This window comes from Scyliorhinus canicula, chromosome 18 (assembly GCF_902713615.1).
Source record: "Scyliorhinus canicula chromosome 18, sScyCan1.1, whole genome shotgun sequence".
In the NCBI taxonomy this organism is placed as follows: Eukaryota; Metazoa; Chordata; class Chondrichthyes; order Carcharhiniformes; family Scyliorhinidae; genus Scyliorhinus; species Scyliorhinus canicula.
This window is the reverse complement of record NC_052163.1, coordinates 90,845,677-90,865,739: the sequence shown is the minus strand read 5'-3', so window position 1 is coordinate 90,865,739 and position 20,063 is coordinate 90,845,677. Positions and strand designations below refer to the sequence as shown.

Below are 20,063 nucleotides of genomic sequence, written 5' to 3'. Positions count from 1 at the left end.
GGGCCACTCCAACACGCCGGGACCCCCCGCACTGCCGGGTAAGGGAGAATCCCGGCCCAGGTTTGTGAAATATAAACACAAGTAACCTTTTATTATTTATAGTAATTATCGGGCAGCACGGTGGAGCACTGCTGCCTCATGGCGCCCAGGTTTGATCCATGCCCTTGGTCACTGTGTGTGTGGAGTTTGCACATTCTCCCCATGTCTGCGTGAGTCTCACCCCAAAACACAAAGATAGCACTGTTGCTTCACAGCGCCAGGAACCTAGGTTCAATTCCGGCTTGGGTCATTGTCTGTGTGGAGTCTGCACGTTCTCCCTGTGTCTGTGCGGGTTTCCTCCGGGCACTCCAGTTTCCTCCCACAAGTCCCGAAAGACGTGCTTGTTAGGTGAATTGGACATTCTGAACCCTCCCTGTGTACCCGAACAGGCGCCGGAGTGTGGTAATTAGGCGATTTTCACAGTAACTTCTTTACAATGTTAATATAAGCCTACTTGCGACACTCATAAAGATTATTATTATGTGCTGTGTAGGTGGATTGGCCAAAGTAAACTGCCCCTTAATTGGAAAAAATAAATAGTAATTATAATTAAATAGGCAAAAAATCCAACTATCTATCTACTATCAGATTTCTAACCAACCCTCCTTTTCTACCTCTCCCCACTCTTTACACCACACACTAAACACAGAAAGGAAAGAGTGGTGGAAACGGATGAGAAATAATAATAAAATAAAAGGATAAGGATCTTTGATGCATGGAGGTCTTCCAGTTAGTTTCTTTCTTTAGGTTAGGGCTGCAGTTGCAAATTTTCTTCCCTTCAGCTTGTAATGATCTTCACAGCAGACTTACAGAGACAGTAGGCAACCATCAACAGAGAGTGGGAAAAAACACACCTCCTCTTCCTTCGAGGGTCCAGAGCAGGGGTGGGCAAACTTTTCCGTGCAAGGGCCGCATTCAGAAATTCACAATTCACAAAGGGCCGCATAGTATATTAAGTAAAATAATTACTTCACCCGGTTATGATTCTGGGCGCCTCATATAGAACATAGAACAGTACAGCACAGAACAGGCCCTTCGGCCCTCGATGTTGTGCCAAGCAATGATCACCCTACTCAAGTCAACGTATCCACCCTATGCCAGTAAGTAACCCAACAGCCCCCCCACCCATTAACCTTTAAAAAAAAAAATTTAAAAAAAAAAAATTAAAAAAAAAAAAAAAAATTTTTTTTTTTTTTTTTTAAATGACTTGGTGGGCCGCAGAAATACCTTTGGCGGGCCGCATGCGGCCCGCGGGCCGTAGTTTGCCCACCCCTGGTCCAGAGGCTTCTGGCAGGTTCACTCCAAAAAAAACAACTAGCAGGAACCAATCGCTGACTGTTGTCAGGTGGATGCTGACCCTGGCCATCCCATTGGTTGCCAGTCTGCTGGGCACCGAAAAGTCTGATCCTCCCTTCCCAAATACAAAACTTGAGAACAGTGTTCCAGTAGGCAAGCTGTTTGAGACTTTGAGTCCTCTATTTCCTCCACTTGACTTAAAGGTATACATCAATTATCGATCCACTGACCAAAAATAAAAAGATAACATTTTAAAAAGAAAACAAAGTAAATAACAGGAAGGACTCTTACAGAGGGTATACCTTCAAAGTTTTTCAGATGACACAAAACTCAGAAATGTAGGAAAGCAGGATGGTAACAGACTTCAGAAGGACATAACTGGTGACATGGGCTGAGAACAGTTGATGCATTTGAACACAGATAAGTGCAAAAAGTGATTTATTTTAATATGAAAAATGAGGGGAGTCAATATGAACATAAGATTACAATTTTAAAGGGAAGCAACAACAGAGATCTGGGGTTGAATGTACATAAATCATTGAAGGCGGCAGGATAAATTGACAAGGTTGTTCAAAAAGCTTCTGGGATCCTTGGCTTTATTAATAGAAGAATAGAGAATAAAAAACAGAAAGTTATGCTAAACCTTTATAAACCAATGGTTTGGTCTCAGCTGGCATATTGTTTTCAATTCTGGGCTCCACATTTTAAGGAGGATTTCCGAGCCTTACTGGTGGTGAGTTACAGTTCACTCAGGGAGCCCGAGTTGCTGCTGCAGTCTGGAACTATGGATAGCAGTGGTAGAGGCTCCAACATTCATTCCATCACATGGCCGGCCAAGAATCGTTACCTCTCTTACTACCTGCCATTGGCATATGTTGGGAGGATTTTCAGATTGATACTCAACGTGTTTGGCTGCCTTATGATCTTATGTCCGAGGCCATCAAGTCCTGAGGCGGGACTTGATTCAGAGCCTCGGGCTCAGAGGCAGGAGAGATACCCACTGTACCACCAAGATCTCCAGGGCTTAGAGAGGGTGCAAAATTTACTAGAATGGTACCAGGGGTGAGGGACTTCAGATATGTGAAGAGTTTTGAGACACTAATGTTCTTTCTCGAAATTTAAGAGGAAATTTGACAGAGGTGTTCAAAATCATAAACAGTTGTGTCCAGTGGCAGAAGTGTTGGTGACCAGAGGATATGGATTCAAGGCAATACACAAAAGAACCAGAAATAACAACAGAATATTTTTTTACATAGCATAATGCTGTGATCTGATACACCACCTGAAAGGCTGACTGAAACAGATTAATAGAAAATAGAAGCAGGAGGAGACCATTCGGCCCTTCGAGTCTTCTCTGCCATTCATTATGATCATGGCTGATCATTGAGTTCAAAACCCTGATCCCACCTTCACCCCATATCCCTTGATCCCTTCAGCTCCAAGAGCTATATCGAATTCCTTCTTGAAATAACACAATGTTTTAATCTCAACTACTTTTTGTGGTAGTGAATTCCATAGATTCACCACTCTCTGGGTGAAGAAATTTCTCCTCACCTCAGTCTTAAAAGGTTTATCCCTTATCCTCAAACTATGACCCCTAGTTCTGGATTCCCCCACTATCGGGAACATTCTTTCAGAATCTAACCTGTCTAATCCTGTTAGAATTTTATAGGTAGATCCCCCCCACACTCTTCGAAACTCCAATGAATGTATAATCCTAACCGATTTAGTCTCTCCTCATATGACAGTCTCGCCATCCAAAGAATCAGCTTGGTAAATCTTTACTGCACACCCTCTATAGCAAGAACATCCTTCCTTAGATAATGGAAAGAACATCCTTCCTCAGATAATTCAATAGAAACTTTTCAAATGGTTTTGAATAAATACTTGAGGGTAAAACAGTTACGGGGCTATGGGGAGAGAGCCAGCGAGTAGGACTCATTGAATAGTGCTCTTAAAGAGCTGACACAGGAACAATGAGCTAAATGGCCTCCTTCTCTGCAATATCATTGTAATTGTAAGTCAGTCGGTAACCAGAACAATACCACCAGTTAGCTTCAGGCCTTCGCAGGGGCGAGAGGGCAAGATTGGTCACGGGTAGCAATATGTAATTTAGAATCATCATAGAATTTACAGTGCAAAAGGAGGCCATTCAGCCCATCAAATCTGCATCAGCTCTTGGAAAAAGCACCCTACTTAAGCCCACCCTATCCCCGTAACCCAGAAACCCCACCTCACCTTTTTGGACACTAAGGGCAATTTAGCATGCCCAATCCACCTAATTTGCACATCTTTGGATTGTGGGAGGAAAGCAGAGCACCCGGAGGAAACCCACGCAAACACGGGAGAACGTGCAGACTCCGCACAGACAGTAACCTGAGGCCTGAATTGAACCTGGGTCCCTGGAGCTGTGAAGCAATAGTGATAACCACTGTGCTACCATGCCACCCTCAAAATTAATTTGATGAATTTCCTTCATTTCTTTAAATTAGTCATTTTAGTTTCCTAACTCAATTGGTTGCGTCCCCCTATAAAGGGCGCGTTTGTTTTTAGGTTTACTGTTTTACTGGGTGATGTACCATCAATTCACTACAAGACAATGAGAGCGAGTGAACATAGGCTTTATTATCCAAGAACTTGCCTGCCTGTGACTGCTGTAACAACTGAGCCCCGCCCCCAGGCGGCCGGTCTATATACCGTCCGGGGGGGGGGGGGGGGGGGGGGGGGGGGCGGAGCCCACCAGGGTTCCAGTACAATACATGGAAGGAGATCGTATTACCATTCCTTGGCCATAGGCCATAGTACTATACACACAACATATAATATGGTGAATACATTCACCACATTCACCCCCTGTTAAAAAATGAAGTCCAGCGAGGTGAAGTGGGGTCATCATACGTTCAGTCTGTCTGGAGGCCAGATTGTTCTTTTGGACCTCCTCAGCTCTGGCGGTGCGGCGGGTACGGGCAATGTAGCTGTTGACTCCGAGAGCGTGTTGTCTGGAGATTCGGTCCGGTGTGTCGGCGACGGTTGAGGAGTGGGGGTAGGCAGGGGGGTGGTGGATGGCGGCAGGGGGGTGATGGATAGTAGCAGGCGGGTGGTGGATAGCACCAGTGTAGGCGTGGGACAGTACAGGAGCCCCGGGGTGGGGGGGGGGGGGCGTAATGGGTTGGGTGGGTGGCGGTAGGCGGTGGAGAGGGGGGCACGTTGACATGGGAACCAGCGGGGGCCAGGTCCCGGAGGGAGACCGTATCTTGGTGTGCGACGTAGGCATATTGAGGGTTGGGTGTGCAGCAGCTGGACCCTCTCGACAGGGGGTCGGTCTTATGGCTCCTTGTATGCTTCCGGAGAAGGACAGGTCCCTGAGTTGTCAGCCAGGATGGAAGCGAGACCCCGGAGAGGGACTTCCTAGGGAAGACAAACAAATGGTCGTGAGGGGTCTCGTTTGTGGCTGTGCAGAGGAGCAATCTAATGGAGTGGAGCGCGTCAGGGAGGATCTCCTGCCAGCGGGGAATCTGGAGACTTCTAGACCGAAGGGTAAGAAGAATCGCCTTCCATACCGTCACGTTCTCCCTCTCCACCTGCCCGTTTCCCTGCGGGTTGTAGCTCATAGTCCTGCTCGAGATGATGCCCTTACTGAGCAGGTATTGACGCAGCTCATCGCTCATGAAAGAGGTGCCCCGGTCACTTTGGACGTATGCAGGGAAACCGAACAGGGTAAAAATGCTGTGCAGTGCCTTTATAACAGTGGCTGAGGTCATGTCGGGACATAGGATAGCGAAGGGGAAGTGGGAGTACGCCTCAGTGACGGTCAGGAAGTATATATTGCGGTTGGTGGAGGGGAGGGGCCCTTTGAAGTCGATGCTGAGGGGCTCAAAGGGTCGGGAGGCCTTTACCAGGTGGGCCTTGTCTGGCCGGTAGAAGTACGGTTTGCATTTTACACAGACTTGGCAATCCCTGGTCATGGCCCTGACCTCCTCGGTGGAGTAGGGCAGGTTGCGGGCCTGAATAAAGTGGATAAGCCGAGTGACCCCCGGGTGACAGAGGTCATTGTGGATAGACTGAAGTCGGTCGTCTTGCGTGCTGGCGCATGTGCCACGGGACTGGGCATCTGAGGGCTCGTTGAGCTCCCCAGGATGATACTTGTAAGTATAGGTGGAGAGTTCGATTCTCCACCTCAAGATTTTGCTGTTTATAATTTTGCCCCGTTGTGCGTTGTTGAACATAAAGGCTACTGACCGTTGGTCGGTGACGAGGGTGAACCTCCTACCAGCTAGGTAGTGCCTCCAATGCTGCACAGCTTCCACAATGGCTTGCGCTTCCTTCTCGACAGCGGAGTGTCGAATCTCGGAGGCGTGGAGAAAAGAAGGCTACTGGCCTGCCTGGCTGGTTGAGGGTGGCGGCCGGGGTGACGTCTGATGCATCACTCTCTACCTGGAAGGGGACGGACTTGTCCACCGCATGAATCGTGGCATTGGCAATATCTGCCTTGATGTGGCTGAAGGCCGTGCGGGCCTCAGCCATCAGGGGGAATATAGTGGCTTTGATAAGTGGGTGGGCTTTGTCCGTATAGTTGGGGACCCACTGGGCGTAGTAGGAGAATATCCCCAGGCAGCGTTTGAGGGCCTTGAGGCTGTGGAGAAGGGGAAGTTCCATGAGGGGGCGCATGCGGTTGGGGTCGGGCCCTAGAACCCCGTTTTCCACGACATAGCCGAGGATGGCTAGCCGGGTTGTGCGAAAAACGCACTTCTCTTTGTTATATGTGAGGTTGAGGGATTGGGCGGCCTGGAGGAACCTCTGGAGGTTGGTGTCGTGGTCCTGCTGATCATGGCCGCAGATGGTAACATTGTCCAAGTACGGTTAAGTAGCCCGCAATCGTACTGGTCCACCATTCGGTCCACCGTTCTCTGGAAAACCGAGACCCCATTAGTGACGCCGAAAGGGACCCTGAGGAAGTGGAAGAGTCGGCCGGCTGCTTCAAAAGCAGTGTAGTGGCGCTCTTCCGGGTGGATCGGGAGCTGGTGGTAGGCAGACTTCAGATCTACCGTGGAGAACACCCGGTACTGTGCGATCTGGTTGACCATCTCTGCTATGCGGGGGAGGGGATACGCATCAAGTTGAGTGAACCGGTTAATGGTCTGGCTCTAGTCCACAACCATCCGATTCTTTCCCCCAGACCTGACAACCACCACTTGCACTCTCCAGGAGCTGTTGCTGGCCTCGATGACCCCCTCCCTCAAGAGTCGCTGGACCTCCGACTTGATAAAAGCCATGTCTTGTGCACTGTACCGCCTGCTCCTGGTGGCAACGGGCTTACAGTTGGGGGTGAGGTTCGCAAAGAGCGAAGGTGGCCTTAAGGATGGCGAGGCTACATACAGTGAGGGGGGTAGGGGTCCGCCGAATTTTAGGGTCAGGCTTCGGTACTGCATTGGAAGTTGAGTCCATGCAATAGAGGGGCGCAGAGGTAAGGGAGGACATACAGTTTAAAATGGGTCTACTCAACGCCCTGTATCGCGAAGTTCGTGACACAGTACTCCTGGATCTGTACTGAATGGGATCCAGAGGCAAGGGAGATTGTCTGGGACGCGGGGCAGATGTGGAGGGAGAAGTGCCTTACCGTGCCGGGGTGAACGAAGCTCTGTGCTCCTGGAGTCGAAAAGACAGGGGGTCTCATGCCCATTGACCCGGATGGCCATCATCAAATTCTTCAGATGCTTTGGCCGCGACTGATCGAGGGTGACTGCGCCGAGCTGCAGGTAGTCTGCGTGGTCGGAGGTATCGGTGTCGCACGATGGCAGCCCCCACAGGTCGCACGTGCCGGGCTGAGTTGAAGATGCCGACCAAGATGGCTGCCCCCATTGGTCGCACGTGTCGGTTGGTGTTGAAAATGATGGCCAATATGGCCGCTCCCACGGGTCGCACGTGTCGGGCTGAGTTATAGATGGCGGCCCCCACGAGCTACAATAGGCGGATGACGCGTCTAAAGGAGGCAGTACCGGCAAGCATGTAGCCACAGGTCTGCGGGCCTGTGAGTCCGTGGATCGGGCCTGGTAAGATTTTGACTTTGGGGCTTTGGATCGGGTCAGACAGACTCTGGCAAAATGTCCCTTTTTGCCGCAGACGCTGCATGTTACGGTGCGGGCTGGGCAAAGCTGCCGGGGATGGTGGGCCTGCCGCAGAAGTAGCAAGACGGTCCCCCGGGCTGCACAGGCAGCCGCGCGGCACAGGCCTGAGACGTAGTCGGGTCTGGTGAAGGCCGTGTCTGTGGTGCCCACGAGGGGTTCGCTGGGTCTGCTGGGAATGGCTGAGGCTCTGGTAGGCCACCTCCAATGAGGTGGCTAGTTTTACCGTGTCCTGTAGATCAGTGGCCCCGTTTTCCAGCAGTCGCTGCCGGATGTAGTTAGACCGGAGCCCAGCCACGTAGGTATCCCGGATCATCAGGTTCATGTGCTCATCGGCCTTCACATCCCTGTAGTTGCAGTTGTGGGTGAGTAGTCAGGTTCTCTAGATATTCGTCCAGCGATTCCCCAGCGCGTTGTTGGCGGGTAGTGAGGAGGTGCCGCGCGAACACTTCGTTCATGGCTGCACGAACTGTCTCTTTAGAATCGCGACCGTCGCTTCGTACATGGCTGCGTCCTCAATTGTACCCGAGATTCGGTGGCTCACTCGGGTGTGGAGGAGGCGCAGCTTGATGGCGTCAGAGCAAGGCATTTCAAAGGAGTCGAGTTAGGCCTCAAAACAGCGGAGCCAGTGGGAGAAGATTTCCTTAGCTTCTGCTGCTTGTGCGTCGAATTCCAGTTTATCAGGCTTCAGAGCAGCTTCCATAGTGATGTCGTTGGATAATAAATTGTTGTACCATCAATTCATTACAAGACGATGAGAGGGAGTGAACATAGGCTTTATTATCCAAGAACTTGCCTGCCTGTGACTGCTGTAATAACTGAGCGTTGCCCCCAGGCGGCCGGCCTATGTACCGTCCGGGGAGGTGGCGGAGCCAGAGGTGGAGCCCACTAGGGTTCCAGTACAATACATGGAAGGAGACTGTATTACGATTCGCTAGCCGTAGGCCACAGTACGATATAGACAACCTATATTATGGTGAATACATTCACCACACTGGGGCAAACGTTTACCATAATTGAAGAAAAAGCATCCATGTAGAGAAAAGAGAAATTGACATTTCAGGCCTAACCTTTCATCAGAATGAAGGTTGAATGATTAAACCCTGTCTAAACCTTACATCTTACATCTTAAACATTCTCTTCGTCTTTTTCATTCATAAACGCTGACTGGTCAGCTCAGCACCGATTCCTTGCTTTGTTTTTTAGGATTTTCGTTTGTTTTTGCTTAAACTTTGCTCTTTGGACCAATTTTTTATATTTTAATTACTTACAGTTTTTTTTTTTGAAATCTCACTGCCACTGATTGGAGATGGAATTGCTTAAGGTTTCCAACACTACAGCAAAGCCACACTGACGGACCTTTCCCGGTCTCCCTGCAAGAGGGACCTGACCTTGTTACCCCGGCAACGGCGTCGGTGCAGCAGCGAAAAGGTTCACTTCCGGTCCGGGCCGGCAGTGGGTTTCTGGAGTGAGAGAGGACCTTTGATGATGTGACACCTGGAGCTCAGCAGGGGCCTTGGAGGAAGGAGGGAGGGGAAAAAAATGAAGAAATTATTTGGCGACCTGAAGCGGGATATAAAGTTTAAAACCGCGGGGCCGGGCCATGTCCTGACCGAGGAGACCAGGTGAGAGGGTAATTGCGTGGACCTGGCGAGGAGGGTTCGAGGGGAAGCAAGCCGAGGGGAGCCACAGGTGGGACAGCTTCCCTCAGCTCGGAGCTTTGATTCCAGTTAAACTGGCTTCCACCTCCCCTGGATTCGCCCTTCAGTCTTTCTCACTCTGATCAGTCTCTCTCCTCCCTGATAACAACACCGGGCTGTCAGTCTGCACGGCACCCTCGCCGTAATGTGGGCGTAACGCGAGGCTGTGCGATCTGTGCCTACTTTCTCCTCAACCCACAGGAGCCACAGAGAGAAAATAGCTTTAAATCACATTTGCGCCTTACCCCTCTCTCTCTTTCTATACTGATACTTGTCAGGCTGTGGTTACTGTTTGCTCTCTGGTGCTGTGCTGGGTTCTTGTAATCGACTGTTTTGGACGGCCCAGTGAAGATTGTGGTTGAGTTTTCCCAGAAAGAGTGTTGAGGGAACACCTCACTCCCCCCACCACCCCCGTTTAACCCATGCCTGACAAAATGTTGGCATGTGGAGCATGAATATTTTTCCACTTTAAAAAAAAGTATCCCCAAACCCTGTCAAAGCTTTAATGTTTGACCAAGCTTTTTTCAATGCCTCCTGTTTTAGTGTGGTGCTAACTACTCTTGTGAAGTGCCTTGACATAGTTTACCAAGTTAAAGGTGTTTTGTAAATGCAAGTTGTTTATAGTGCTTTCTCAGTGACGGCATCCAATTGTAGCAGGATTTCTTTATTCCTGTTCTCCAATCCCCTTGAAATAAAGCCATGATGTGGCAATGCCAACGTTGGACTGGGGTGGGCACAGTAAAAATTTTTACAACACCAGGTTAAAGTTCAACAGGTTTGTTTTGAATCACTAGCTTTCGGAGCGCAGGTCTTTCGTCAGGTGAATTCACCAGATTCACCTGGTGTTGGAAGACTTCTTACTTGAAATAAAGACCATGATACAATTTTGTCTTTCCAATTGATTGCTGCACCTGTATTCCCTGTATGAGCACAAACAAGTTTATTTGAAAACCAATACTTACAAGTTTCTCACCTTTTAAAATATATTTTGCTTTTCTATTCTTATAACCAAAGTGAATAACTTCACACTTCCCAACATGATACTCCATCTGCCATCCTGTTGCCCAACCATTTAACCTGTCCATATCTCTTTGCAACCTTTGTCTTCCCCACAGCTTACCTTGTCAGTCAGCTTTGTATCATCAGAAAACTTGTATATATTATCCGCTGTCACTTCATCTAAGTAATATAGATTGTAAATAGTTGAGGTCTCAATACTTACGGCACTCAAATATTCACTGCCTACCAATTTAAAAATGCTCTGTTTATTCCCACATTCTGTTTTTTGTCTGTTAACCAATCCTGCCCCCCCCCCCCCAGCTCCATGAGCCCTTATCTTGCCTTACCTTACCTTCGCTTTTGTGTAGCATATGAATACATACCCATAGGAAATCCAGATGTACTAAATCCACCTGTTCTCCTTTATTATCCTACTCAAATTACTCTAAATTTGTCAAAAAGGATTTCCATAATTTCCGGTGGCGGCCATGGAGTGAGTGGTCGCATATTTGGTGGCTCCTGCTTCAGATGGATTTTTTCAGTTCTCCCCACCCGAATCATGTGATGTTTGATGGCAAGGGGTGCATGAATGCCCATGGAATGTAATAGTCCTCTGGTGGGACTGGTATATGGTTCATTGAATGAGGAGTGCCAGGAGGAAGAGACAGCAATTGGAGCAAGAAAGTTTTCAAGAAAGTGCTGCCCGTCCAGTGGTTGATGGGGAAGCTGGTGGAATTCCTGAATGGATTTCAGCAGCAGAGGAAGGAGGACTCGGAGGACTTGGTCAAGGCGGTGGAACCGCATAGGGTGGCGATCAAATGGGTGGAACAGAGGAAAGAGGCTCTGGTCCTGGTGATCCAAAAGGTGGAGTAGTCGATGGTGGAGCATGAGGATCATAGAACATAGGACATTACAGCGCAGTACAGGCCCTTCGGCTCTCGATGTTGCACCAACCTATGAAAATACTCGAAAGCCCATCTACACTATTCACTTATCATCCATATGTTTATCCAATGACCATTTAAATGCCCTTAATGTTGGCGAGTCCACTACTGTTGCAGGCAGGGCATTCCACGCCCTTACTACTTTCTGAGTAAAGAACCTACCTCTGACATCTGTCCCATATCTATCTTCCCTCAATTTAAAGCTATGTCCCCTCATGCTAGCCATCACCATCTGAGGAAAAAGGCTCTCACTGTCCACCCTATCTAATCCTCTGATCATCTTGTATGCTCTACTAAGTCACCTCTTAACCTTCTCTCTAACGAAAACAGTCTTATGTCTTTCAGGCTTTCCTCATAAAATCTTCCCTCCATACCAGGCAACATCCTGGTAAATCACCTCTGCACCCTTTCCAATGCTTCCACATCCTACCTATAATGCGGCGACCAGAACAGCACGCAATACTCCAAATGTTGACCTCGCTGAAGGGTATGGTGTTGAGCAGCCAGAAAAGGCTGAGGGAGAAGCTGGAGGACCTTAAGAATTGCTCCAGGAGCTCCTTCCTCGGGTGAATTCACCTGAGGAAGGAGTTGTGCTCCGAAAGCTAGTGATTCTAGCTCAATATGCGGATTGCGTGGATGCTGAAAGCAATGAAGGTGCAGACGCAGTCTGGCAAGCACGTTCGAGAAATTGATGGGGGAGGTGCCTTTGACCGGCCCCTTGAGATGGATCGAGCACACTGAGGAGGTGAGGGAGCTGCCGAGGGCAATGGTGGTGAGGCTGCATCAGTTCTTGGATAAGGAGAAAATCCTGAGGCAGAATACGAAGTATTTCTGGGAGGTGAGTGTGTTGTGGATTTACCAGGACCTGGGTACAGAGCGGGCCAAGTGGAGGGCCAGTTTTAACCAGATAAAGACTGCCCTCCACAAGAAGGGGTTGAAGTTTGAATTTTTTTTACCCCACCTGCTTGTCGGTGACAAACCAAAAGCAAGAATTTTATTTTGATTGGCCGGAGGAGGCGATGGACTTTGAGAGACCATGCACTTGGAGGACATTATATTTTGGAGAGGAGTTCTGAGTAAATTGTGGGGCACAATGAATGGATTGGGGCAGGGTATGACAGTGGAGCAGTGATGGTGAGTGTGCTTTCCCTTTTCTTTGTTTGCTGGTGGTGGAAGAGATGGGGAAGCGGTGGATTGGCAGGATGAGGGATCTCAGGAGCCTTGAGAGGGGGCCACCATGCTAGTTGGCTGGCCTAATTAACTGGAGTGAAGTGGGGGGTTGTCAGGAGGGTGTAGGGGAGGGTGGAATGGGCTTGTTATTTGTTTGGGTGTGGGGGAGGGTTGCTGACATGGGTATGGTTGGGGTGGTGCAGCTGGGAAGGGAAAGATGGTGGTGGACATCTTGGGGCGGGCTTGGAAGAATGCGGGGCGCGGTCCCAGGAGAGCTGGCTAAAAAGGAGTATGGTTGATCAGGGGTGGGGAGGTGGGGGGAGTGGAGCCTCTCTGACCAGGCTGGTTGCTCAGAATGTACGAGAGTTGAGTGGGCCGGTTAAGCGTTTGCGTATTTTCGTGCACTTGAGGAGTTTGAGGACGGACAAAGTGTTTTTGCAGGAGACGCACCTAAATGTGGGAGAACAGACGAGACTGAGGAAGGGATGGGTGGGGCAGGTGTTCCACTCGGGGTTGGACATGAAGACGAGGGGGGGTGGCGGTGCTGGTTAATACGAAAGTGGCATTTGAGGTGGGGAGCATTGTGGCTGATCTGAGAGGTAGATATGTGATGGTCAGTGGGAAGCTGGTCGTCCTGATGAATGTTTATGCCCCAAATTGGAACTTTGTGGCAGATGTTCGGGAAGATCCTGGATCTGGGCATGCCCCGGCTGATAATGGGGAACGATTTTAACACAGTTCTGCATCTGAGGATGGACTGGTCGAGTCCGAAGTCGTCGCAGGTGTCGGTGGTGACCTGGGAGCTGAAGGGGTTCATGGATCGTATGAGGGTGGGAGGGGAGAGGGGGGTACTCCACAACAGCGCCTATACTTCCTCAGGAAGCATTGATTTCTTCAAGGTGAATTGGGAGATGGGGGGAGGAGAAGTTAGCAAGGTGGGGGGTATGTTGGGATTGGGCGATGGAGGGGCCTGTATTTTCTGTTCATGTTGATGTTTGGCCTTCTGAGATTTTCTCTGCCCTATCCCAATAACCTCTTCACCTATTCTACACATCCCTGGACACTAAGGAGCAATTTAGCATTGCCAATCCACCTTACCTGCACATCTTTGGACTGGGGGATGAAACAGGGGTACCCGGAGGAAACCTATGCAGACACGGGAAGAATGTACAAACTCCACACAGACAGTTGCCCAAGGCCGGAATTGAACCCGAGTCCCTGGCGCCGTGAGACAGCAGTGCTAACTACTGTGCTGCCATGCTACCCGTATTGCCTGCTAAACCTAGCTGACATTTAGTTCACTAACATAACCGCAGAGTAGTGGAAAGCATTTTTTTAGATGCACCACTGTTCTTTTGAAGGTCCAACACGATTTGAGTACTTGGTGAAAAGGGTTGATTTTCTGGCAAAAAGAGGTGATCTCAGTGAATGAATGAATAAACATATTGAATTAAAATGTTATTAATTGATCCAAAATGGCATTTAACTCGTGGGATAGATATAGATTTGTTCTTGATTGCTTAAATATCATTTATTATGGCTCATTAAATAATAATGGGCTGTGATATGAACAGTCACAATATGTATGAAGTATGTAATTACTGGAAAATATTCTTCTGTCACAGGACTGTGTTAACAGTACTTCAGAATTGTGCTTCCTATTTGAATTAAAGTTGCCATAATCCCCAAGAACCATGGCTGATCTCCCCTTTTGAAAGAGAGCTGAGTAGTGGTGATTTAACCAGGTCACCACACCTCAGGCAAGGGGAATGGTTCAGAAGGTGGAGCCTTCATGGATAACCTCAGCCAGTACAGGAATTGAACCCACTTTGTTAGCCAGGCTCTGCATCGTGAACAAGCCTTCCAAACAACAAGCTAACTGATTTTCTACGTTAAGTTGTTATTTAAATTGTATCCATGCATATTCCTGGGAATAGGTGAGAAAAAAATAATCATATCAGTGGTTGAGCTCCACCAGTGAGAACACTTCTATAATTTCAGTGCTGATTGTTGTACACCTTTTTGTTACCGGGGTTATTTTGTTCATTTTAATCCCCTTTTAATGGCCATTTCTCTGACCACAACGTTTGCATAAACGCTAAATATTGCCATAAATTCAAGTGATATGGGGGTGCTTGTCAACCAGTTACACGTGAAAAGTAGTTTGACACCACATTGTTGCAATGTCGTGTAATTTGAGTAGGAAACCCTGAATTAAGACCACCGTTGAGATGGGTTTCACCCCGACAACCCAAAGATGTGCCGGTTAGGTGGATTGGCCATGCTAAATTACCCCTAAAATTGGAAAATAAAATTGGGTACTCTAAATTTATAAATAAAAGGAAAGAATTTGCATTTTATTGTACCTTTCACGGTATAAAGGTGTCTGAGTGCCTCACAGTCATTTAATTACTTCTGAAGTGGCACTATTATTTTGTAACTGGGGCAAAACAAAGATTTGACTGCCTATGAACATCACATAAAATTTCAAAGTTTTAATGTTGGTGAAGAGCTAAATGAATGATTGGCTTCCTGAAAGTTCAATCATCATTCAGATGCCAGTTAGTTCAGCAAACAGGATAAACAGAGCATCATTTTCATTGGGTGGAAACAGAGATACAGAAAGGATAATTTGGACCTACTACTGTCAGCAGGTGCTGATTATTCTGTTGGCCTGGGTTTCAGCACTTTTGTTTTGTCACATCTTGAACTGTGATTGTGATGTGAATATCAAAGTGATCTGTTTCATCGTTTATGGGAGTGTATATCCCTTAGATTTTCCTTCTGTTTGACTGTAAGTGAATCTCTAGTCACACTTAAGTCATAACTTCACGATGGAGATTAATATAATCTTGTAAATGCCGCAGCTGGAAGCCACTGAAGGTATCCAAATGTGAGATGCTAACTAATGTTTATAAAATTGCATTAGAGAAAATAACGAGTGCATTATGCTGCAAATTAGTTTTCAATGTTGAGTTTTCCAGTACTCTCCTTGCTAAAGTACAATTTACATAAGAACATAAGAACTAGGAGCAGGAGTAGGCCATCTGGCCCCTCGAGCCTGCTCCGCCATTCAATGAGATCATGGCTGATCTTTTGTGGACTCAGCTCTACTTTCCGGCCCGAACACCATAACCCTTAATCCCTTTTTTCTTCAAAAAACTATCTATCTTTACCTTTAAAAAAATTTAATGAAGGAGCCTCAACTGCTTCACTGGGCAAGGAATTCCATAGATTCACAACCCTTTGGGTGACGAAGTTCCTCTTAAACTCAGTTCTAAATCTACTTCTCCTTATTTTGAGGCTATGCCCCCTAGTACTGCTTTCACCCGCCAGCGGGAACAACCTGCCCGCATCTATCCTAACTATTCCCTTCATAAGGTCCCCCCTCATCCTTCTAAATTCCAATGAGTACAGTCCCAGTCTACTCAACCTCTCCTTGTAATCCAACCCCTTCAGCTCTGGGATTAACCGAGTGAATCTCCTCTGCACACCCTCCAGCGCCAGTACGTCCATTCTCAGGTAAGGAGACCAAAATTGAACACAATACTCCAGGTGTGGCCTCACCAACACCTTATAAAATTGCAGCATAACCTCCCTAGTCTTAAACTCCATCCCTCTAGCAACGAAGGACAAAATTCTATTTGCCCTCTTAATCACCTGTTGCACCTGTAAACCAACTTTCTGTGACACATGCACTAGCGCACCCAGGTCTCACTGCACAGCAGCATGCTTTAATATTTTATTGTTTAAATAATAATCCCGTTTGCTGTTATTCCTACCAAAATGGATAACCTCACATTTGTCAACATTGTATTCTATTTGCCAGACCCCAGCCCATTCACTTAACCTATCCAAATCCCTCTGCAGACTTCCAGTATCCTCTGCACTTTTCGCTTTACCACTCATCTTAGTGTCATCTGAAAACTTGGACACATTGCCCTTGGTCCCCAACTCCAAATCATCTATGTAGATTGTGAACAATTGTGGGCCCAACACAGATCCCTGAGGGACACCACTATCTACTGATCGCCAACCAGAGTAGCACCGATTAATCCCCACTCTTTGCTTTCTATTAATTAACCAATCCTCTATCCATGCTACTACTTTACCCTTAATGCCATGCATCTTTATCTTATGCAGCAGCCTTTTGTGTGGCACATTGTCAAAAGCTTTCTGGAAATCCAGATATACCACATCCATTGGCTCCCTGTTATCCACTGCACTGGTAATGTCCTCAAAAAATTCCACTAAATTAGTTAGGCACGACCTGCCCTTTATGAACCCATGCTGCGTCTGCCCAATGGGACAATTTCTATCCAGATGCCTCGTTATTTCTTCCTTGATGATAGATTCCAGCATCTTCCCTACTACCGAAGTTAAGCTCACTGGCCTATAATTTCCTGCTGTCTGCCTACCTCCTTTTTTAAACAGTGGTGTCACGTTTGCTAACTTCCAATCCACCGGGACCACCCCAGAGTCTAGTGAATTTTGGTAAATCATCACTAGTGCATCTGCAATTTCCCTAGCCATCTCTTTTAGCACCCTGGGATGCATTCCATCTGGGCCAGGAGACTTGTCTACCTTTAGCCCCATTAGCTTGCCCATCACTACCTCCTTAGTGATAACGATCCTCTCAAGGTCATCACCTGTCATAACCTCATTTCTATCAGTCACTGGCATGTTATTTGTGTCTTCCACTGTGAAGACCGACCCAAAAAACCTGTTCAGTTCCTCAGCCATTTCCTCATCTCCCATTATTAAAACTCCCTTCTCATCCTCTAAAGGACTAATATTTACCTTAGCCACTCTTTTTTGCTTTATATATTTGTAAAAGCGTTTGCTGTCTGCTTTTATATTCTGAGCAACTTTACTCTCATACTGTATCTTACTCTTCTTTATAGCGTTTTTAGTAGCTTTCTGTTGCCCCTTAAATATTTCCCAGTCCTCTAGTCTCCCACCAATCTTTGCCACTTTGTATGCTCTTTCCTTCAATTTGATACTCTCCCTTATTTCCTTAGATATCCACGGTCGATTTTCCCTCTTTCTACCGTCCTTCCTTTTTGTGGGTATAAACCTTTGCTGAGCACTGTGAAAAATCGCTTGGAAGGTTCTCCACTGTTCCTCAACTGTTCCACCATAAAGTCTTTGCTCCCAGTCTACCTTAGCTAGTTCTTCTCTCATCCCATTGTAATCTCCTTTGTTTAAACACAAAACACTAGTATTTGATTTTACCTTCTCACCCTCCATCTGTATTTTAAATTCCACCATATTGTGATCGCTCCTTTCGAGAGGATCCCTAACTATGAGATCATGAATCAATCCTGTCTCATTACACAGGACAAGATCTAGTACCGCTTGTTCCCTCGTAGGTTCCATTACATACTGTTCTAGGAAACTATCGCGGATACATTCTATAAACTCCTCCTCAAGGTTGCCTTGACCGACCTGGTTAAACCAATCGACATGTAGATTAAAATCTCCCATGATAACTGCTGTACCATTTCTACATGCATCAGTTATCTCTTTGTTTATTGCCTGCCCCACCATAACGTTACTATTTGGTGGCCGATAGACTACTCCTATCAGTGACTTTTTCGCCTTACTATTCCTGATTTCCACCCAAATGGATTCAACCTCATCCTCCATACCACTGATGTCATCCCTTACTATTGCCCGGATGTCATCCTTAAATAACAGAGCTACACCACCTCCCTTACCATCCACTCTGTCTCTCCGAATAGTTTGATACCCTCGGATATTTAACTCCCAGTCGTGACCATCCTTTAACCATGTTTCAGTAATGGTCACTAAATCATAGTCATTCACGATGATTTGCGCCATCAACTCATTTACTTTATTCTGAATACTACGAGCATTCAGGTAAAGTACACTTATGTTGGTTTTTTTACCTTTGTTTTGAATCTTAACATCTCCAGTTTTACTCCTTTTAGTATTACTGGGCCTATTCACTGAGCTCCCCTCAGTCACTGTACCATGTACTGTCGCCTTTTTTGATTTTTGACTACGTCTTCTCTGCCTTGCACTTTCTCCCTTACTTCCTTTTGCTTCTGTCCCTGTTTTACTACCTTCCAACTTCCTGCATTGGTTCCCATCCCCCGCCACATTAGTTTCATGCTCTGTTGTCTGCCAAGGCCTCATCTGACTGACCATTAACCATGCCAACCTTCCAGTGAGTTTCACCAGGCTGGTTAGCTACAGTAGACATCACAGTCAAACTTTCTGATCTCACATGAGGCCTCACATATGTGCACACGGGTTGCTGCATAGTGATATCTGACTGACTCTTGTTATTCCCAAACCCCAATACAGGGGGCACTGATGTGTCGCTGTAACCAAGATCAGCCTGCTCAAGAATGGAGGCTGGGACTTTTCTTGTCCGACTAAATCAGTTTACACTATTGTTTAATTTGTCCACTCGGCAGCAGTGTGACTTTGTCCATTCAGAGAGGTTGTTACCATGTTTTGACATGCTTTGATCAGGTACGGTCAACCTACGAACCTTGAACCCTGTTAATCTATTACTTGATGCCCAGACAACACTTATTTCTTATTCACTGATCTGTCTGGTTTTGAATTTTAAGACTACTTGGAAAATGCCATTTCAGAATGAATCCGAGATCAGAATTCTTGATAGTATCAGCCATGTGCACCTTAATGGGAGGATAGATCCAAACATTATGTACTCCCGAACCTCCTAGACGCCATAGTATGCAACTGCATGGCCTGTAGACACCTCTGGGTTTATATTGTGGTAATTTAGATCTGGGGAAACTGCTACTCTAACTTTATTAATGAAAGAGCCTTTCTGTGCGATTGCATGTGTAACAAGCCTACGTTTGCCTTTAGTTTTGTGGTTAAAATCTCTAATCTCTGTAAATTGTCGTTAAAATCGGCTTTGTATCAAGTGATTTGTAATGAAAATGCGGAATGTGGTGTATTTTACCCCTTGCACATCCTGTGATTTTATTCTTGGGAAATGAAAACCTAGGAAATGACGAGCATGCTTCATCCAGTGAGTGGTCGTATCAAAATATTTCATTCATTCCCAGAGCTACTGGTGCTCCAAGGGTCAAGAACAAATAAATTATTTGAACCTTAAGCCTGCCCTGTTCCTGGCACATGTTAAGAAACCTTAAGCAATCACCATGTAATCAGTGTTTAATACCTCTGCCCTTATTACATTTTGTTTACTTTGCTCTCTTTACTTTTAAATAACTTAATTTTTTTCAAATTTTCTTTTTGGGTTGATTTTTTGTGCTGACTAAACAGGTTCAGTTGAAAGTGCATATGTAATTAAACTAAATAGCTCAGAATGTCCTCTGTTCAATCCCAGTCTCACTTGAGTTTGCTGATTTCCTCTGGATGGCAGTAGGGATGCCATGGTGCCTCCTGGCGTCCAGTCAGCAAGAAAATAATTTGGGGTTCCCATTCCTGGTTTTTTTTTTCTTCCGCTCTCATGCCTGCATTTTCATTCTGTTTATGCTTGCGCTTTACGAGTTTGTAAATCCGGATTGTAATCCAAGAGAATGTAGCTTCAACAGGAGTCTTGGGATCTTCCTGGTCCATGTACCTTGTTATTACCTGGATTGCATAGCTTCTGCCTTATTATTACTGATAGAACTGATGCTGGGAGATCATTTTCTTATTTGTGTATGTGGTATAAAAAAGTGATATCAGGATCCGTGTGATGGCTTCAGCTAATGGGAATAGAGGATGATAGCAAAATATAATGTGCTGTCATTTTTGTAGAGAAATAATGCCTACCTGGG

General features: G+C 46.7%; 1 protein-coding gene across 4 annotated transcripts in view; it reads left to right on the top strand.

Annotated features, from left to right (window-relative positions):
* The first annotated feature begins 8,917 nt into the window (after positions 1-8,917).
* ubxn6 (UBX domain protein 6) overlaps positions 8,918-20,063 on the top strand; it is a 65,474-nt gene continuing 54,328 nt past the window's right edge. For 2 of the 4 annotated variants that reach the window (XR_005457974.1, XM_038777230.1), the window contains exon 1: positions 8,920-9,082. Coding sequence is in view for 3 of the 4 variants with exons in the window: in XM_038777230.1 (XP_038633158.1) it covers positions 9,000-9,082 (83 nt within the window). In the remaining variant the exon portion in view is untranslated. Of the gene's footprint in view, positions 9,083-20,063 lie in introns of all 4 variants that reach the window. The other 2 variants (XM_038777231.1, XM_038777232.1) reach the window with 2 other exon arrangements.